The 20,373-nt window shown below is 44.8% G+C and overlaps 1 protein-coding gene across 2 annotated transcripts in view; it reads left to right on the top strand.

Annotated features, from left to right (window-relative positions):
* Window positions 1-1,630: 1,630 nt before the first annotated feature.
* Window positions 1,631-20,373, top strand: part of PRIMA1 (proline rich membrane anchor 1) — a 54,578-nt gene continuing 35,835 nt past the window's right edge. For both annotated transcript variants that reach the window (XM_067295622.1, XM_067295623.1), the window contains exons 1-2: window positions 1,631-1,779; window positions 8,452-8,602. In XM_067295622.1, coding sequence (XP_067151723.1) covers window positions 1,687-1,779; window positions 8,452-8,602 — 244 coding nt within the window. In that variant the 5' untranslated portion in view covers window positions 1,631-1,686. The remainder of the gene's footprint in view (window positions 1,780-8,451; window positions 8,603-20,373) is intronic.

Raw genomic sequence — 20,373 nt, 5'->3', positions numbered from 1 at the left:
CAGAAAATATATTTGCTGTACAATTACTGCCTGTACCCAAGGTCATAATGTCTCTGTCTCTCTGTACTATGCCCTTACAAACCCATGCGATGGGGTTTACAAATAAATGCATAGCCACAATGGGCCAAGTACAACTCAGGTGTAACTCTGTTAAATTTCAGTATGTTGTTCACATTTGCAAGATATTGCTGGGCCTGATTGTCCTCACATTTAAACCAGTGCCAGTCAGGACAGCAATGAATGGAGTTATGTTGGGGTAATGGTGGTGTGAAAAGAGAATTTTAGCCCTTTTTTTTGGAACAAGGATTCACATATTTTAATTCCTGCTTCACTGAGCAGATTTTTATGAAACAGTTTTGCTTAACTTGGCTGAGTGGGTGCCAGAAATATAGATACAGACTAAAATCAGTATCCCAGAATCATTTATCTCTGAGTATGAAATATAAAGTGTGGGCCCAACATTTTGTTTGAACTCATTTGTTTATTTCATTCAAAGCACTGAAAATAGGACCCCTGTGCCGTTCACCCAGCAAAGGATCTGTATTAGCGTTTTCATATACAACAAATCCAACTTGCAGCAATGGCCACCATTCACAGAACAGTGGTTTTGCTCATTAGCTGCTTCACTGAAAACAAACCCGTCTTCATCTTTGGTTTTCTGCACTGTTTCCTCTTTGCAAAGAGGCAAGAACGCGGTGCCTTTATAGTAAGGGATTCTTTATCCACTTCCCTGCAAGCGCTGTTGCATATTTCAGGGTGCTTCATTACCACAAAGAAGCATGAATGTCACATGCCTCCAGACACCGGGCTGGGGAAACAGAGCCGACAAGTCGCGCCTATTACAGGGCAAGCGTCACGCTGGGGGAAAAAGCGCCTGGTGGAAATCTGGGGCTGCGGGTCCTCCGGGACACCGCGCCGCAGGCTGCTGGGAGGGACGCGGGGCCCCGTGTCAGACCCTCCCGCGGGCGCCCTCGCGGCTCGCTTTTTTCGCCGGTACCGGCGGCGGCGGCGAGGGCTGCCCCGGGGCCGCGGCGCCCCGGCTCAGCCCCGCGGGGGGAAACCGGCGGCGGAGGGAGAGCCGAGGGGAGCCGAGTGCCAAGCGCACAGTGGGCTTGAAAAATCACTGCAGCAGCGGCGGCGGCGGGCAGCGGCGACCCCGGGCTGCGCTGGCAGCCGCCCCCGCCGCCCCGGCCCCTCTCCCCCCGCGGCCGGCTCCAAACTTTTTCCGCCGGCCGCCCCCGGCCCGGCCCGGGAGGGAGCGGCCGCAGCGCCCGCCCGCCGCAGGCTCCGAGCCCGGGCCGGGGCGCCCCGCTGCGGGCCGGCTGCCGCCGCGGCGGGCGCGGAGCATCCCGGCCTCTGCCGCTGTGCCCGGGGAGGGGAGCGGCGGGAGGGCGGCGAGGCGAGGCGAGGCGAGGCGAGGCGAGGGGAGGGCCGGGGGTGGGTGCACGTCCTCCCGCTGAGGAGAGCCGGCGCTTGCGGGGCGCTGGGTTTTCCCGACCACCCTTTTCCCTCCCCACCCGCCCATCTCCCTGCCTCCCTCCCTCTTTCCCTCCCTCTTTCCCTCCCTCCCCTCCAGAATTAAAGTTGGGACAGTCGCGCTCCGGGGATGGGTGCGAGCCAACGCCGCGGCTGCCGGCTCTCTCCGCTCAGTCCCCAGGTCGCCCGGAGCCCGCCCGCCCAGGAGGGATGCTGCTGCGGGAGCTGCTGGGGCTGCTCCGCTGCTGCTGGCCCTCCCTGCTGCTGCACTGTGCCCTGCACCCGCTCTGGGGCTCCATCCAGGTAGGGCCCGCCCGGCCCCGGCGCCACCGGGCCGGCGCCGCCGAGGGGCCCCGCGCGGCCGCGCGGAGCCAGGGCAGCTCCGCGGGGGCGGCCGCGGGCTCCGCTCCCCGGGGGCGCGGTGGGGAGCGCGGGGCCGGGGGCGCCCGGGCCGGGGGCGCGCGTGTGCCGCGCACGCGGGCACGCGTGTGCCTCGGCGCCGCCACGCGTGGTGCCCCGCGCCGGCACGCCGCGGAAAGGGCCCGCGGCCTCCCCCCGCGGCGGCGGTGAGGCGGGCGGCCCCCCGGTGCGGGGAGCGGCCGATCCTGCGGGCGCGATTCGCGTTGTTTGCGCTCGCTGCGCTGGGCGCCTAAGCGATCAACACATGGATGCGAGCCCCGCGACCGCAGAACTTGCTTTTCGGTTTGGTCTCCCCGAGCTAAGAATAGTGGACTTCCTTAGCGTGCTGACGACAAGAGGGTTGTAAGTGTATTTGCTGTAGGTGGCAAGATGTACAGAGCAAGCAATGCACTGAGCCGAGCTCTGAAAGTCTAATTTTGCTAATGTTTTGCCGTGGGTTTCGGATGCTGATTGTGAATTGAGGATTTTCTAGGGAAAAGGCTGAATCAGCTTTCTGTCAGTGCCGTTATGTGGTTTGACCTTGATTGTAATGTGGGACGACCAGCAACCTTTATGCAGATGGACTGAGAGAAATTACTGTGCTGAGAGGGAGAGTGCCCATCCAGTTCAGAGAATCAGAACAGCGGCAAAGCTGAACTCAAATGTGTCACTTTGATAGTTTAAAGTTTATTTATAATATATGTCTTCAGAGGAGTGATATATGAGCTAGCCAAGTGCTGTTTAAAACTGAACAATTGCAGTTTCTTGCTTGGCGAAAACATAGGGGAGACTCCACGTCTTTTACTCCTTGTTCCAAACTTAGTGACTCCCAAAAGATTAAACAGAGATGTTGTTTGTTTTAGCATCTTGTCTCTTGTTATGAGTGACAGAGAGGATCTGTGCTTCTTACAGATTAAAATGAACAGAAATACAGCAAAAACAACTTCCTTTAAGCCATGCCCCGTCATAAAAATCTATGCCAGCACTACCCTCCTGCTGTCCTGCTCAAGTATTCAGGTAGCTAAGTATGAGTTAAAATTGTAACTGTGTATTTTTAAGGGAAATGCAAGTGTGTAAAAAGAGATGCTTCTTGAAACCTCTACCCTGTAATCAGTCAGTCAATCAAGCAGTCAAAAAAAAAAAAAAACTTGCATAAACATCTTTCCAGCAAACTACTCGGGTGATCTAAGCTGATCTTTCAAAAATAAGTACACTTATAAGAACTGAAAGAGGCTCTGGAAAATGTGAAAGCCAGGGTGCCCAGCCTTTCCTTGCAATAATTTAGGAGTTTTGTTGCCTCATTCTTCATCTATAATTGTGTTGTCCCCTACTGTTCTATGTAAGGCCAAACAATAAATCTCCTCATATTCAAGCTTTCTGCCAGCCTGTTCCACAGCTAGAATGTATATAAGGATCCCAGCAGCATATACAAATGGAAAGGAGAGGTCTGGACTAGTCTAGTGTCTGCAGTGAGATACAGCCATGGTTAAACACAGCTAATGAATCTCTGTAGTCCAGGCATATCTTAGCGAGCCCATATTGAATCCCTGCTGCCTTTTCTCCTGCAGTGTTTTTCAAATCAGCCCATTTCTTTCTGTCCACACAGTTCCCTGCTTTTGCAGGCCCTGTAGGGATGGTGTCACCCTCTTCATGCCCAGGCTTTCTGGCAGTGATTGCCAGCACTGCACACCTTCACAGGCACACCAGCCCTCCCTGTTGCTGCGGCCAAATTTCCCTCATCATTAAATCCCTCCCTTGACTCCTCTTTTCCACGTTGAGTCATAATCTTTGCTCTTATCTTCAAAGTCTTCCAAGCCATACTTTCCTCAACTAATCCACTAATGTCCCATCATGTTGGTCCCCCATCTCTGCTCCATCCATGGCAGCCATCATGTTTTCTCATGTCTCTTCTTCCCCCAGCTCCTCTTCACCCATTCTGCCATACCATGGCTTAGATGTGCAACAGCCTTCCCACCCACATCCCTCCATTCCCTCCTCAGGTCCTACCTTGAGACACTTAAGAGAATCAGTCAGACACTAATCAGAGGAGAAGCATTTGTCTTATTTAAAAATAAAACACACAATCTTTTTATTAGTGAAGGAGCCAGCACAATGACAAGAAGGAAGAGACAATTCTATCTATCTGAGGCTTTTGACATATTTAAAAACAAACAGCAAGTGTCATGATAAGTAGTGGGATCACATTTTTTATGGTTTCATAAACACGGATCCGGATTAACTCTGCTGTGAATTATGCAGAGCCATTCTGGATTTCAGCAGCAGTGTTGAGATCTCATCTGTGTAGACTGCTTCCAAGGAACAAAGCTCCTGCCACATCAGCAGGCTTTCAGAGATCTCTGTGCTTTTTCAGTCAATTGCACTTTTCTTTTCAAGCTTTCCTCCTTTTACTTGATTCAGAAAGTTACAAGAGGGCCACCCTCTGGGGACTGTATTAATCCTCTATTGCCAGCTCTTGGATCCGTCCTGCACTGTAGAGCATGTTCATGGACTGCCGCAACCCCATGGGACTCCGCTGAAATCCTAAACAGCTCTGACCACATGCAGGTTTATTCTTCCACTCTATGCCAAGCAGGACAAGGACCACTGTTTCTACAGGAAATCTTGGATTAAAGAGAAATATGTCATAGATATGAACTTCAGCTGCAGGAATACAAAAGGAAATCAACAGTATCACTTTTTGTTTGATTTTCCCTGGATATCTGCAGATCAGATTTGCATTTGCATGAATATTAAAAAACATTTGCCCTTTTTACAAAACATGTTCACATCAAATGCACAAATCCATAACGTCAACTCTCTCCCTATTTTCAGAGGGGAGAAAAATGCATCACCTCTAAGTCCAGGCAACATGTATGTCCAATCTGGCAAACTGCTGAATGTGTTAAGAAAGCCTCATGCCAAACAAAAAAATCAAGTTTTAGATAGGCCAAGGAGACAGATGTTAACTGCACTTCCAACAACTGGAAGAATGACTGAGCAGCGCAGAAATAACAACTAGGGAACAAGCCCTATTCCATAGATCTCCAGAGATGACGCCTTGCTGAGGCAATCTCAGGGCTTCGAACTGACGGGCAGCCCAGCGGGTGTTTGATTAATCCTTATCTGCAAAGTGCTGCTGAAGCCATTCCGGGGCTGTGTTAATGTCTGGCAAAATGAGCAAGTAGTAAAGTTTGAGGTTGGACTCTAATTAGCAGAATTGTCCAAAGAAAGATTAGGCTCTGTCAACATGCCTTTTTTTCTCCTGCCATCTCCTGTAGAGGCAGCTTACCTTCAGTTGCAGACAGTAGAAAAGAAACATGGAGTAATTTATTTCATCATCCTTTGCCAGAGCACGAGTGTTCCCTAAAGCATATTTTCTAGTGATTTGTTCTGCTTACCTTTAGAAGACACAAGTAATAGCCTTCTTTCCTTTCAGAAGACTAATAGGCATCAACAGTGGGATTTTTTTTTCTTGAAAATGAGCCAAATGTCCTCTCTCTTTTTCTTAATTCTATCTTGCTACTTGCTACTATCTTATTAGTTAATCTTCTTGTAGTCCTTGACTATTTCTCTCCTCCTCAAGACCCTCAACCTCGATTCATGTCTTTCCTTCTTCTGCCAGATTTCAGCTAATCTCCAACATCTTTGTTCTTTTAAACTAATCCTCTAAGACAACCATTTGGCCAGGTAATGCCTGCGTTCCTTACACTATTTTCTAACAACCATTTTACTGAGGGACAACAGTAGGGAAACAAATAGGTGACAAAGCCTACTCTGTTGAATGTCAGTTCTTTCCTATTTCAAAGTTAGCATGGGGAATCTTGATAAAGGATCAGACTGATATTGAGAGACAAAGCAACTTCTTTTAGAAATAATATTTAAAAAGTGCATGAGTAGAGAGTGGCTGGGCATGTATAGGGTTAATCTTGTCTGTAAAGTAATTGAGAAAAATATCCACCAGTTTTTGAGGACATTCTATTACCAGCCCAAGGTAGGAGAGCCTCCAGGGATTTAAAAGCAGTCAATAGTTCTAAAAAAAGACAGACCAAGCATTTTGGTCCTGGTTGATATTAAGTTAGAGCAATAAGTCAATGTAGCTTTTCCTTACCAGCACCGTGTTCAGACATGTATACACAAAGCTGCTTCTGGTCTGCAGATGAAGTTGGCTCCAAGTCTGTTCAATGTTATTCTTCCCTGTCTGTGCTCTCTCCCACTTCTCTGGCTCCCAAGTGATTGTAGTGATCTGTAGGATTCAACGACTGGAGCACCAGGCAGGGGATGATAATTAGGCATTAGTAGTTGCTTCCTGATTAGCTTCCAGGGGCCAGTGGAGAGATATTGTCCTGCTTCCTCTGTGAGGACTGTGAATGTTATCGCACTAGTCTGACCCAGGAGATACCCCAGGTGACTGTCACTGCCAGCACACTGAGCTGGCACTGTAGCTGAAGGGCTCCTGCTGAAAGAATCAGCACAATAACATATTACATTAACAGTGGTGGAAGAGCTAAAATGGTATGGAAGATATTCTGCTGATTGTGATCACTTACTTAAAAAAACAAAACAAAACTACTTAGTAGACAGATTTATTACCAGCCATGAACGATTATAAAGCAAAGTCACTCTGATTCATTAAAGCATTCAGAGAGTTTGTGCAAGTTCTGGGAAGCTGTCTGGGATGGTCTTTAACCATCCTCTTACTGTTACCTGATGGTAAAGGGGAAAGTTGGAAATCACTTGTGCTGAATTTGTTTTTCTTTATGTTTGGTAATAGATTTTGACAAGCTGTTTAAAGAACTGAGCCTTCTGACTTGGGCTGTGCCAAGCCTTTCTTCCAACTCAGCTATGCGTAGCCTTTTCCATTCCTTTCTTCCCTCCTTAAAATAGTTAATCAACAAAGCCCTACTTCCATTTCCCCAGGACCAGAGTAATGTATCCTTCTGCATTTAGAAACTGGCTATGCATGTGAACATGTCCTTCATGCAGTGATGTTGTTTTAATTAGCCATGTCTTTCTTTCTGGCCAGAAATACATGAATTGAATGTGTGCAACTTTCCTACAGCCAAGCAGCAGCATGGTGCCCTTGGTCCCAAGCTGTGGGTTGTGCAACAGGGAGAAGCTTACTGGCCGTACTGTAGGCTGGGAGGTTGGGGTGGGAAAGGAAAAAGGAGATGAACTTTGCGTGCTTAAGACTGGCAGGGGAAGGGGCCAAAGATGCTGGGGAAAGAGGTTGGGCAGAAGAAAGGAGGGGGAGAAGGTGATCAAGGGCAGCCTTGGGGATTGGCAGGGAGGTGGAAGAGACCTGCCTAAAACAGGTCAGAAAGGCTGCTGTAAGCACATCCTTTTTGGAACAAGCAGTTTGTCTTCTTAGGGATAAGAGCTAATTAAAGAAAAAGATGTGATAGACAGAAACTATTAGGACAGTAACCCTCCTAAAACCAAAATACAGCAGACTATCCCAGTTCAAGACAACAGTTGAATGCTCGCTTGAATTCCCTTAGCTATAGTCAGACATGGGTCTGTCCCGGGTGGTCTCCTAATCCTAAATTCAAAATGCTTGTTAGATAATGCGCTTCCTAATCTTTTAGGCTTTGTATCCTTAAAACAGTATCCTGTATTTTCTGTATGAGTCTCAGTTCATTCAGAAAGAGCTGGCTTAGAGACCTCTGAAGTTAACACCAGTTAGAAGTTCCTGCAACATTCACCAAATTTCCTTTTCTTTTTCAGCTTACTCTATTTCATAGCATAAGATTAGAAATCTTACAGTTACTGAATATTCCTTAAATCCCTAGTCGTGTAAATATTATTGACGGTAAGAAAAATATGCTGTTAATAGATGCTGCTTGTCATGACCAGTACTGGCTAAATCATTGTCCAGTGCCCAGTGACACCTACTCTCGGGTTTTTCAATGCCTCATCTTCAGCTTTATTACTAACCTACACTGCACGCTAGAGAGGTTACAAGTCACAGTCTGTGGCATTTCCATTTTGACCATATCATTTATATGGTCCTCAGATGAGCAAAATGTGGGCTCTTGTCCTAGTGGGTACTGAAACACTCACCAAAATGCTCTCTGAACACCAAAGACAGGCTGACAATACAGAGGAGAGATCTTGTCTGGCTTTGCATTCTGCCATAAGGAAAATGAATGTAATCCTAACCCTAAATGTCTTGTTATCTTTATTATCTCTCTTTGGCTTGCAGCAGCAACCCTGTGAATAATGCATACTGTTAGATGGGTTTCCTAAGGAAAGAAGGTTTACGTAATCATATTGTCTGCCAGTACCCGCCTTCTCCCTACCACATAATAACTCTGAAACCAGCTGGCCAATTTCAACCAGATTTGACAGAGGGAAAGAAGTCTTGAAGATACGGTGTTAAGTAGAAGAAAAAAAAAAAAGAGACCATGTAGGGAAGAGACACTTTTAGTGGCCTCGCTGAGGAACAGGCTGTGGTGTGAGCTCAGTTTGCATCAGGTGTCAGAGGTGCCACTCAGGAACGCAAGTCCAAGAAACGTGTTTATGGAAAATCAGTTTTCCCTGGTTCTGCTGCTCACACAATGACTTGTTTCTTCACAGATCACTCAGGGCGAGCCCCAGAAGTCATGTTCCAAGCCTGTAGCAGAGAAAGTCACAGAGAGCTGCCAGCAAATTTGCCAGTGTAGACCACCTCCGCCGTTACCACCGCCTCCTCCACCTCCGCCACCCCCGAGGTTGCTAGTGGTCCCAAGTAAGTAGACACTGGTATGGCTGCAGTGTGCTGAGGGAGGGTGAAGTGATGGGGATGCCTGGACAGATGGAAGGAGAAAGAATGTGGGAGAGGGCACAGTTAGCTCATTTGTCATTTTCTACTTAGCAAATGGAAGAAATGTTCTCAGAAGAGATGGAAATCTGTTTTCTGATCAATGAATAATGCTTGGCTGTTGGAGGAAAGCCAGAGAAATTCCCTCCTTTCATTATATTATATATGATTACTTGGCTTTAAATGATTCCGTAACGTCCTAGCCCTCAGAAATGCTTTCTTTCCACTCCCATTCACCCACACAGATGGTGCTATGCTTCCCCTTGATTTACATAACCTCCTGTTTAGCAGGGTATGCAGCTTGGATGTCCATGTGGTCCAAGCCAAATTAATTTATAAGTAGACAAAAAGTCAAACACTTTGCCTAGACAAACCTGCAGTTTGGGCTCTCTTCAAGGCACTGGAGCTATACTGATTTACTATAGTGGTCAGTCAGGTTCACTGTTTTAATTTGCTTAAAACTGTAACAAAATTCAGGGACATATTAAGAGTCAATGGAAAGCGAGCAGTTTTCTTACTAGTGTATGTATCAGCTAAGGAACAGTGCTCCTAGCCATATTCAGATTGCCCAGTTCTTCCTAACTTCCAGCTATGCAGCCCCACATCAGGCACCAGTTCAGGCATAACCTGAGCCTGTTTCCTGTTGGCTACCTCTGCATGCTCCACTCTTGCCCTGGGTACTTATTGACTTGCCCAAGCCGAATTGCCCTGGGGAGGGGAGGGCAGCATAGGCAAGGCTGCCTGGAGAGGCTGCGGGGTCTCTGCCCTTTGAGGGCTTCAAGACACAGCTAGACAAAGTCACAGCTGTCCCAATCTGGTGCTGGCAACCGTGCTGCTCCGAGCCAAAGGCTGGACTAGCTGATCTTCAGAGTTTCCTTCCAGTCAGTATTTACGTGAATCCTGATGCGTGAATCCTTTCTGGGCTGCGGAGAGTCGCCTCGCATAGCTGTGACAGTGGACACGTAGGCAGAGCCCCTCAGCAGCGCAATCGGCCTCGCCAGCAGCACGCGCACTGGCTGGGTGCCGGGGCACAGCCAAACTCTGTTCAGATACTTTTAGTTCCCAGGTGTTCTGTTTCTCAGGAAATCTCCTTACCATTTTTATATTTCCGCAAATTTGTCTTTCCCTAAAAGGCTGCCTATTAATTCTTCTCCTTGCTTAGATAAACTCTGCTGGGAACACTGTTGCAAAGTATATCTATTATCCTTCTCAGCACTTCCCCCAGGAGAAATGAAATCATTAGGTAGCATCATTTGGCTGTTTATCAGCTCCATCCCCAGATGTGCAGCAGACATGAGGAAGGTTTCTGCAGAGTTTTGAGACTGGCAGAGGCCAGGCAGAATTTTGCAGCGTGTCTTCTGCCAGGAGTGCGCTTTGAATTTGTGCCACGCTACAGGAGTTTAAGACAAAGGCAGAAAAAACAGTGGTTGGAAACACTTGGGAAAGGAACTACAATGACAGCTGAAAAAGCAGAGATCAAGGTTTTTAACAGCAGAAACATCTCCTTCAACACTCAGGAAAATATTATGGACAGTAATATTGAAAATTCCCTTCATCTTCCTCTAATATTCAGAAAATGAAATACATTGCAACTCTGTTTTCTTGCACCTGGGCTACCCTGTTGTGTCTGAGGGAACTGCTCTTGCTCACAGCAGAAGCGGCAGAGCAGTGTTAGCACTGGGACAAGCCCTGCTGCTGACCTGCAAAGGCAGGAGAAAAGTGGCTGCAGTGCTGCTTTCCCCTTGCCAGGCCGCAGGAGGCTTTCTGTCTGCCGTCAGGCAGCTGGTGTGAGTGTACTGATGTGTCTACTGTGAAGTGGGAAGGAAATTATATTTGAAAAAGTCTGTCACATGTTGCAAAGGAGGAAAGAGAAATCAAATTGTGAGTCTAGGGCCTACGACTGGGGTAGCCCGATGCTTACTCAGGCTTGATTGCCAGGTGCTAACCCAGTTCTAAAAATGAGCTATATAAATCCAGATGACTAATATTTAAACAAGCTATTTCATTTCAAATGCAATAAAAAAAGAGATTACACATTCCTTTCACCAGTAAGCTTTAAAGTAGCAATCAAGTGCCTCATCTTGAAAGATGCTTTCATTATTATCAGCTGTCTAGGCACAGTGATTTAACCCATGTGTACAGCAATCCCTTTCCTTGTGAGAATGAACAAGCCTCCTTGTCAAATATTGATGTTATGGACATTGCTTTTAAACAGTTTTCGGGGGAGAGCACAGTAAAGGGACAGGTCAAGCTATTATTAAGTAGTTGATGCTAGACTTGCACTTTGCACTTTTTAAGCGATTAAAGTTAAGTACTGGAAAGACCTCAGTGAAAAGCAGCAGCCCAGGTATCTGCAAGTTTTTTGCCTTTACAAGGCACAGTGTCTGCACCATGAGGCACTTTGAAAAGATGCTGGCATTGCTCTCAGAGATCTTTGTCAGCCACAAAAAGTCTTCAGCCTGCTAAGCACAGTCCTTAAAAGCTCTTTTTCCATTCAAACTGATAGCTGCTGGTGGTTAGATCATCTCTACTTCCTTTTAAAACACTATTGTGGCTTACACCTAATGGTGAAAGCCAAAAGATATAAAATTCCAGTCCATCCAGTCACTGCAGACACTGACAGCCCAATTATCTGCTAAATGAACCCATCTAGTGCCCTTTGATATGTCCTGTCTGGTCTTCAGCTGCTGCTTTGGAAAAGCACAGGATGCTCTTAGTGTCCCCAATCCCAACCGAATGTATTGCAGATCCCACCGGGATGTATGGAATGGCACTAAATAACTGTATATGAGCAACTGAATCAATCTCCAAATGGCCTTTATTGTGCTTAAGGGGACTGTGAGGACTTTCAGGGACATTTACACTGCATTTCATATCTCTTTAGACATTTCAGTATCAACAGGTAGATCCAGTGACAAATCTTCACCTCTGCTTCCTCCAGATAAATTTTGTATAAATCTGTTAAATATTAAGAATTCCAGAATTAAAGTACAATTACTGGTAAATATAGTGTTTACTCTGATGGATGATTAGCTAATTTCCTTCATAGAAAATGAATAGGATCACACAGAACTCAGCAGTCAGTTCAAATAAATGAAGGGTGGGAGGAAACACCAACTTTCCAGTCCTTGGAAGTGTCTCAGTGTACCCTGAGGAGACGTATCATTCATTCAACAACATGAATATGGGAAATGAAAGTAGATCATTTAACCCACATATTTCCAAATATGTGTAACAAAATTATAGGCTGGTGAATTCAGAGAATCCCTCTGCCACCCAGACTCCAGGCCTCAAGAAAGAAAACACAAACTGTTTTTGTTCTCCTTCTTCAACCATGATCCCAGGCCTCCTTTTCCCATGTTTATAATGCCTTCACACATAATGCTGATGTTTCCGGTGTCCCTTCCCAACCCACATTCTTGCCTTCGCTGCATCCGCTCCACATTGATCATCAGATGATTCCACACAGCCTGGCAGCAGCCCAGCCAGGACCCATTGCCCTGCACTGGCTATGGGAACTGCACAAACACACCACCAAAGCTATCTCATGTGGGATGGCACAGCACCCCTGCATCCTCAGTGCTAAGTGTCCTGATGTGTCCCAGTAAATCCATCTTCTTTTTGGAGTCTAGGTGAAGGTTAGGAACAGTGAAGCTGATCCATTTGGGTGATGGTTCTCTAAATATTGTTAGGTTTGAGTTCAGCCTTGTGTCCTTCTGTAAATTGGGAACACCTGGATCCTCACCAGGAATGTTTCAGCTGGAATTATCTGAGCTTCATTCCAGGTGCAGTTGATTAGCGTTCCAGTGCAGTAATGTTGTCTCATTCAGTACAGGTCTGTACCTTACTAAGGGCCTTCAAGGCTAGGGGTTCCAACTGGTAAAAGAAGTAACTGGGGAGTTGGTGACTGTGTGACAACCTGATTGGGACCATCAGGAGACATGCTGCCTGAGCCAGCTACAATTCCTCCAGATGGTCGGGGGGTGTGTTAATGTTTCTGCTGCAACTGTCCTTATACAAGTGGCGGCCTGCTCTTTAACCTACGCCTAGAAAACTGCTGGTTGATGCAGTTGATGTAGTGACAGGAAAGCTCATGAGACTCTGAGGGGTCAGCTAAACTTAGATGCTGGTAGCAAATAAAGTATAAACTTCCAGTGAAATTCAACATATTCCCTAGACATGGCTGTAACGACCTCAAAGACCTAGAGATGCTCAGAATGTGGCCTTCAATTAACTGTTTCTTTTTCCCTACATCTGCTTTCCTCCTTGTCTTTGGATTTCAGCCAAGACTAAGGCAAGGTGAATGGAGTACATGTTTAGACAGTGTTTCTAGTGCTGTTTCACAGATCCAAGAGATTAAGCTAGTTCAGATGATGTTGACCCTTCAAAATCTAAAATACTGCTGTTGTCAACCCTTAAACACTTTGTGAGCATGCAGAATTCTCCATGGGCACTGCAAAGAAGACTGGACTTCATTTGAGGCTCTGGAAGTAGAAGTTAGGCTTTCGAAATGGGAAAGGATTAAAGCCAGAAGTCCAAGTAGAAGCAAATACTTAGTGCAGTCAGTGTCAGTTTTATCCTGTATAAAGTTTGAGGAAAAAACAGTCCAGAACTGACTTTCTTAAGATGGCACAAGGCAGGGAAAGGACATTCAGCATGAACTCCTCACTTGCTGGTTGGCAACATTTGCCATCTCTGCTCTACCCAACTCCTGCAAGGGGTGGGGAGTCCACATCATCACCTCTGTCTGGATGATGAACATGTCCAGTCAAACATTGGTGCCGTTGAAATTTGGAGGGAGAAACTTTTTTAAAAGTGTTTATCTCAGGTCATTATAAGCTTGTAATATAGTACAGCTGAGTCCGAATATGTGAACCTGCCTTTGATTCATTGGATACTTGCACATATATATAAACAGTTAGCTCTTTACAGCTCCTGAACTCAGAGAAAGTTTGCCCTGAGCTCTCAGTTGAGATAATAATAAAATCAAGTCAGTGCAAAGCCAAAACAAATGACGTCACTCCAGAGGACTCTAATCTCCAGGCTGTAATTGTACTATTTTGTTTTTCAAGGTCAAATCTTTTCCTTTATCTTTGTAGATAATGCATCTAATTAACTAATGATTTGGGCTAGTGAAAATGCCAAAACAAAAATGATCAACTGCAGGAAGGGAGCAACTTTTTTGGCAACTTTATCAGCACAAATGTACAGCTTAATTTCAGAAAGCTAGCAAGGTTCCTTCAGTGTCTGTAGGAAGGCTAGGGACATTTGGATCTATCAGGACAGATGGTCACAATGTCTGTATGCAGGCAAGAGTCTGAAGTATGGTAACAGTGAAACTTCTTAAAGTTTGAGGAGGTTTTAATGCAACTAAAATTTTCAAATTTGGCTTGTTGACCATTAACAGTATAGCCTTTCACCATGGGAATTTGTCATAGAAATAAAAACCTCAAGGCACTGGTACATAAAAGAATAAGAAAGGGCTTCTCCTTAGGTTTTCTGTCACCTAACTCCCGGTGGCAGAATGGGTATGGTGACCCATCATGGATCCAGAGGTGAGCTGGAGCCATCACTGAAATCTGCCTCTGAATGACCAATCAAGCAGGAGAGCTGAGGGCAAGCCTGGCACTCACCACATCACCTTGTGCACTGCACAAGTACAGACACTGGTGTGCTACTCTAGAGGACCTTGGGCCTTGGCAGAAGCCTATGATTGTCCTCCAGGAGTTGAAAGGAGGTTGTGTTTGCAAAACTGAATTGAAATCTTCCTGGAGGACACCACGTCTTCAAACATGACAAGCCAAAGAATTTGTTGAGGGCAGCCTGGTGTAGCTCCTGCAATATGGGCCATGTTTTCCAGACAGCTTTGGCTTTAAGTTTTCCTTTGGGGAGGCTTTTAATCTCGTGGGTGGTTTACACCTATCTAAACAGCTGCTGAAAATGTGACTGTGCCCTTAAGTGCTTTGTTGGTAGTACCAGCCCTTACTGACCCTCATTCTGCTGGCGGCAGCAGTTGTAAGTAGTTTTGAGATATCTGGGCACACATGAGGAGTCTTGGATTGACTTCTCCAAAACGCTGAAGCCCAGAGGAATCAGAAGCAAATGCAGGAGGGCTGTTTGTGTTTTATAATGGGGGAAGACATTTTCCTCCATACTTCATACAACATAGCTCCTACTAAAACTGAGTAGTAACAGAAGAGAATTACAGTAGCACCAGAAGGGGAGGGGGAGCACATAAACTCCTACGTCAAGAAATTTATGGTAATGACAGTTAATGTGAGACAATATTGTTTTAGCACAAGTCTGGTCTAGACAGTGATTTTTAAATGCAAGCAGAATGCTGAAATTGGGAAATCCTTTCAGTTTTGGTAACACAGCTGTTATACTGTGAATTACAGTCTTGTGTGAGAGTATTGTTTATAAATTACAAAGTAAAATCAAAATTAACTTCTTGACTTCTCCCAGATACACTTGCATTTTACTGGGAATTGTGACTCCAAGAATTGGCAGCAGGAAATCAAGGCTTTTAAATCTAAATTGAAATTCAACCCAAGAACCTGGAGTCACGGGTGATGGCACATGCAGATGCTAGTCTAGGTCCCTGTCATGTTGTTTTCACATCACAGACACTACTGTCTCCCTCAGCACAGTGAACCAGATCGTTAAGCATCCCGTATGGGATTTAGGCAAAATTCACACACCTAAGTCATAAATGCAATGACAAGATTCCCTGCCCAACACTGCAGGCACCTGTGTTTTCATCATTAAAGACATAAATCCTTCAAAATCCTAACATTTTTAAATGTAGCTCAGTTATTTTTGGTGTAGGAATAAAAGTTGCAAGTCCTTACCTCCTAGTCAAAATGAGAAAAATATTTAGAGTGAGATTTCTTAAGCTGCAATCAAAAATGAAGTTTGAAATAGTTTGGACATTGCAGATGTTATAGTAAGTCTAGAGACTGGATTAGTGAATAGAAAGCAGGTAAGACTGGTCAGGGTTCATGCTAATATTTTCATGCCACAATTCTTCTATGAATCGTGTACATAACATCTCCTCATATCAGGCTGTTGTAAACTGTCTATCTTTGTAAAACATTGGTTAGATCCAGCTGTCAATCCCAGTGCCCATTTCTTTCCTAGTTCAGAGTTTCTCAACACAGTAAATTCTGAAATGTTTTGTCAAGACTATTTTCTGTTTAGGCAAGTGATGAATCTTCCCCCTATCTGGGACCCTGCAGGTTTGTTTTGAATCTTTCATGCAGTAATAAATCCATAATATGGAAAAATCCAGTCTCTTGAAAATGCACCCATTCATACTTTTTCAAGTATTTAAAAGTAAGAGCCTCAGGCCAGATTTTGCATTGCAGTGGGAGTTCTATAGATTAAAAGTATTGTCTAATTTTGAAACAAGAAGCATTAGATATTAAACTGATTCTGCAGTGGAACAGTCCTTTTGGCTTTGAGATGTGTACTCCAACAGCTTGATTTATTTTTTTAGCAAAGGGATTTGGCTAAGCTAGGACATTAATTCCCTGCATGGATGGCAGTCCATTTGTACATGACTATCGTTTCACTGACTAAGAAGATACAAATCTTCACTGAAGTTACTGATGAGTCACAGGCTGCTGATTTACAAGTAATTCTTAGGTTGCCCTGCCCATGGCAGAAATGAGATGTGCCTCATCTTGACAAGCCAGTAGAAGACTCTTAATTGGCACAGGCTATCCTAGCAGCAAAAACTAAGGAGCTGGCCTTGGTAAAACAGCTCATAGAAATGTATATTCTTGTAATAGTTTTGTGCATTGTCTTAGTTATAAACACAGCAAAAAGGTGTTGCAGTGCCTGTATAATTGCAACTTATGGGTAATTTTTAAGTCAGTGTATAGCAGATCAAGAAAGTAGCAATTTGGACACTTGGGATGTTATCCTAAAGTGAATACATAGTGTCCATTAATATAATATAAACATATGTTAACAACTGATACTACTGGCAAAAATGATCATTAGTAATTATGAGAGTTAATTTAACATTTCCACTAGTAAATTATATCACATTATAACTACATATATATACTAGCAAATCATGAATACCTAATTGTTATTAAAGTGAATTGCTTTACATTTTTGAAGATTATCTTTTAAATGGATCTGGTATTTCATCAGTTCATTGGTTAGAAATATTTTACACATCATCTGTTCCTTGTCAAATGCTGCTATTAAACTGGACTTTTACCAGGAGGCTAGTGGAGTAAATGCTAATGAATCATCACTGGACTTTTTTCTATCCATTTGGAAGCAATGTATAATCTTATCCCATGACTCTCAGTGGAGCAAAGGGAAGGTTTGGTTTAACTCTTAGTTTGACCCATCAAGCTGCAGGTGCTCTGTCTCAGCTGTACTGGGCTTGATTCCACCGTTCTGGCTGTCGAGTGTTGCAGGCTCCTGTAGGGAGTGAGCGCGAGCAGCATCTCTGCAAAAGCTCACATACCTTTGCAGGTTCAGACTTCTGCGTAAAGCCTGAGGAAGATGCGAATAGCCACCTGATTTGTTTGTCTTTGCTACTGCAAGATAGGTTCTGCCCTGTCTTTTAGCTTTCAGAGAGTTACAAATGTACTCTAAGTGGAGAACAAGGGCTTTCTATTGGGCATTTGGCATGCTGAAATGACTTGTTCTGTTAACATGATGCAAGTATTCTGTCTTTTATAGACACTGCATGAGAATCTATCAGTTGATAAATGGAATTTTATTTTATTAGTATTAAATTTACCCCTGGTTTGGAAAGGATTTTACATTTCAGTTCCATTTTATCCTAGGCAGGTCATCAATTTTAGTTATATTTCCCTTAAATAAAGTGTACAAAAATGACTTTAAGTGGAACCTGAATACAATTTGGAAAAGGAACTCAAGTTCACTAAACATGGGAATTATTGATTGGTCTCCTTAGGGACATTTTTGAAATGATAGATATAGCCCTTACTTCCAGCAAGAACCAAGCCGTTGAAGTGATTCAAAGAATAAACTAACCAATATCAAACAGAAGGATTATGTTTATATAGATGCTGTACACTAACAGAAGTATTGTTACATAGTCAACTGGTTGCTCCCTAAAACTCAGACATACATTCAGGTACAGATTGTTAGTTCTTGTCTAGATGACTTTTTTTGTAGAATAAATTCTTTAAATTCATCTGAGGTCTTCAATCTAATGTATATGTCTAATTATACTCACCCTCTCCACATAGTGTCTGAATGCCCAACACATAAACCATTAATTTTTCAGAGATGGACACAAACCAGTGCCTTGTACTTGCTGCTACAAACACATTAGGAAAATACTCCCAGTATTTCCAAGCATTCCCTGTCTGTGTTGGGAAAATCAGTCTCCAATTGGCTGAATCTGGTTTTATATCTGCATTCCCTGAAGGCACTAATTTTGAGGAAGTTTCAGCTCCAAGCTGTGAGGCTTGTCTAATCTTTGCTTTTATCTGGAGGTTCCCAAGCTCTTTAAAAAGCTGCTAAGTATCTAAGAGGTAATATCTTAAGTGTAAAAGTAGCATTGAATTTTATTCACATTTCATAGCCCCAGTGGTCAGTTCTGGGGAACCACTCGTGCATATTGCTCAGCCTGAAGAAGTTTTGCAGATCTGCCATCTTTCTGTGGAATTAAATCTGCCAGCCCTGAGGTAGCTCATTAATCATTCACTGGCAAAAGTCTGGTCATCAGTGTAGCAGCTTAGACTTCCAAAATTGCATTTCAGCTGTTTGAATTTCAGCCTATGTCATCCCTCCTTTGAAGGACTATTAACTGCAAGAGCTGAGAGACAAATAAGCTTTCAGAAGACTTCACTGTGACCTACTGTGACTCCTGCAAAGGAGATGTCTTGCCCACTCTGCAGGGGATGGCAACAAGAAAGCCCAGGGTGCTGCTTCTCTCCCTGCCACCAACCTGTTGGGACATCCCAAGAAAGTCAGCTAACCTGTCAGTGACTCAGTATTATCATGTATGAAATAGAGTTAGTTGTCCACCTCTGTAAACTTTAGCTTTGAGACTAGTGGACGGCAAGTACTAAGGATTATTATTATCATTATTATTAGACTTGAAAGTGAACAGTAATTGCTGCAGAACAGACCAGCTGTTTCGTGTTGCCCTGGGCGCTGCAGAGCAGGCTGCATGGGTGGGCAGCGAGAAGGAGGAGAAGGCATGCACCCTGCTGGGAGAAAGGGGCAGAGCCATGGCCATGCCATCACCGTAAGGAGTAGGTACAAAATATAGCTATGTCGTTCCTTTTTTCTCCTCTGTCAAGGATGTTTCAACGTCACCAAACTCCTGACAAAGGAACGTGTATCACCAGTTGGGGATTAAAAGCCTGGAAGGGCTATCACTGCGTTTACTCAAAGTGTCCATACGGGTGTCACCACAGTAATATCTGAAGAGCTCTCAGGCTCAACTGTACTTGCCTTCACAGTGCCTGGCGGGGCACCGATTTTATGCAAGAGTGCCTGAGGCTCAGTAAAAGTAAGAGCTGGCTTTTTAAGGGCTTTTGAGCACCTAAAAATGCATCTAGGTGCTTAATGAGATATTCAAACCACTTAAATCCCAGCAGGCATCCTAAGACATGGCCCACTCCAGCGTATTTTGGAGAGGACAGAGATTTCTATATGCTTTTCACTGAGTGCTTGCTCGCTGCTGTGCTGAGGGAGGTGGTGGCCTGCAAGTCATGCTGAGAGGATGCAGGGAGGAAGAGGTCAATTTTCTCCCCCGGACTCTGCTCCCTGGCCAGTCGCTCCTCCATGACATGCTCTCTGTGGCTGTATCGCCCCATGCGGGAGTCTGTCTCAGGGATGGCAATGAGGCCACCCCCTGCCCCCAAACAGCCTCTGAAACCACCTGAAAGAAAATTAGCTGACTAGGGGAGGCAAAAAAATTCCAGAAGACTCATTTGTTTGCCTTCATACAAACTTTACTGCGGTAGATCTGGGGGTAATCTTGGATGCGTGGTGGAAGAGGAAAGCTCTGTAGGAAAATGCACCTCCTTTCCCCAGTGAGTTCCAGTTTGGAGATGAACCCTTGCTGCTTCCACTAGTCCCTACTATTGTCTTATGTTAAATGCCACTGGGCCCGGTGCTGTAAGCCTGCAAAGAAGGGTAGCCCCTTTCCCACAAAGTTTGAAAGCTTGAAAAAGGTCCTACATATTTGATTTGTAGCAGTGAGCCTCCTCCTAAAAAGTCACTGCATGTGCTGAAATTGCTTCTGCATGTATTGAGCTCTGCAGCTTTTGCTGCAAGTCCCAGTGGGCAGGGGGCCTGCACAGAAAACACTAAAACTGACAGCTCTGTTTTTTTAACCCTGTTAAGAGACACAGCGTGGAAGCCAGGACTTCACATGGCAGGGAGACTGACCAGCCTGCTCACAAAAGCCATCGCCTCTCAGGTGTATTTGGGACATTAACAGGGAACTGGGGAAAATCGGCAGTATCTGCTCAGTTTGCAAGGCTGTCAGTTTGACACCTATTACAAGTGTTAAATTTATCCCGAAAAAGTATTGGGACTTCATTCCCTTCTGTGTATCTTACCCATTTTTAGACCATGTCTAGGAAATCTGTGCCACCAAAAAGAGAATGGGGGAGAGTCATATACACATAATTATATGTATGTGTGTTTGCGTGTGTGCGCGTGTGTGTATTTGTTGAATACTGATG

The sequence above is a fragment of the Apteryx mantelli genome, chromosome 4 (assembly GCF_036417845.1).
Source record: "Apteryx mantelli isolate bAptMan1 chromosome 4, bAptMan1.hap1, whole genome shotgun sequence".
Classification (NCBI taxonomy): domain Eukaryota; kingdom Metazoa; phylum Chordata; class Aves; order Apterygiformes; family Apterygidae; genus Apteryx; species Apteryx mantelli.
This window is presented reverse-complemented; position numbering and strand designations above follow the sequence as displayed.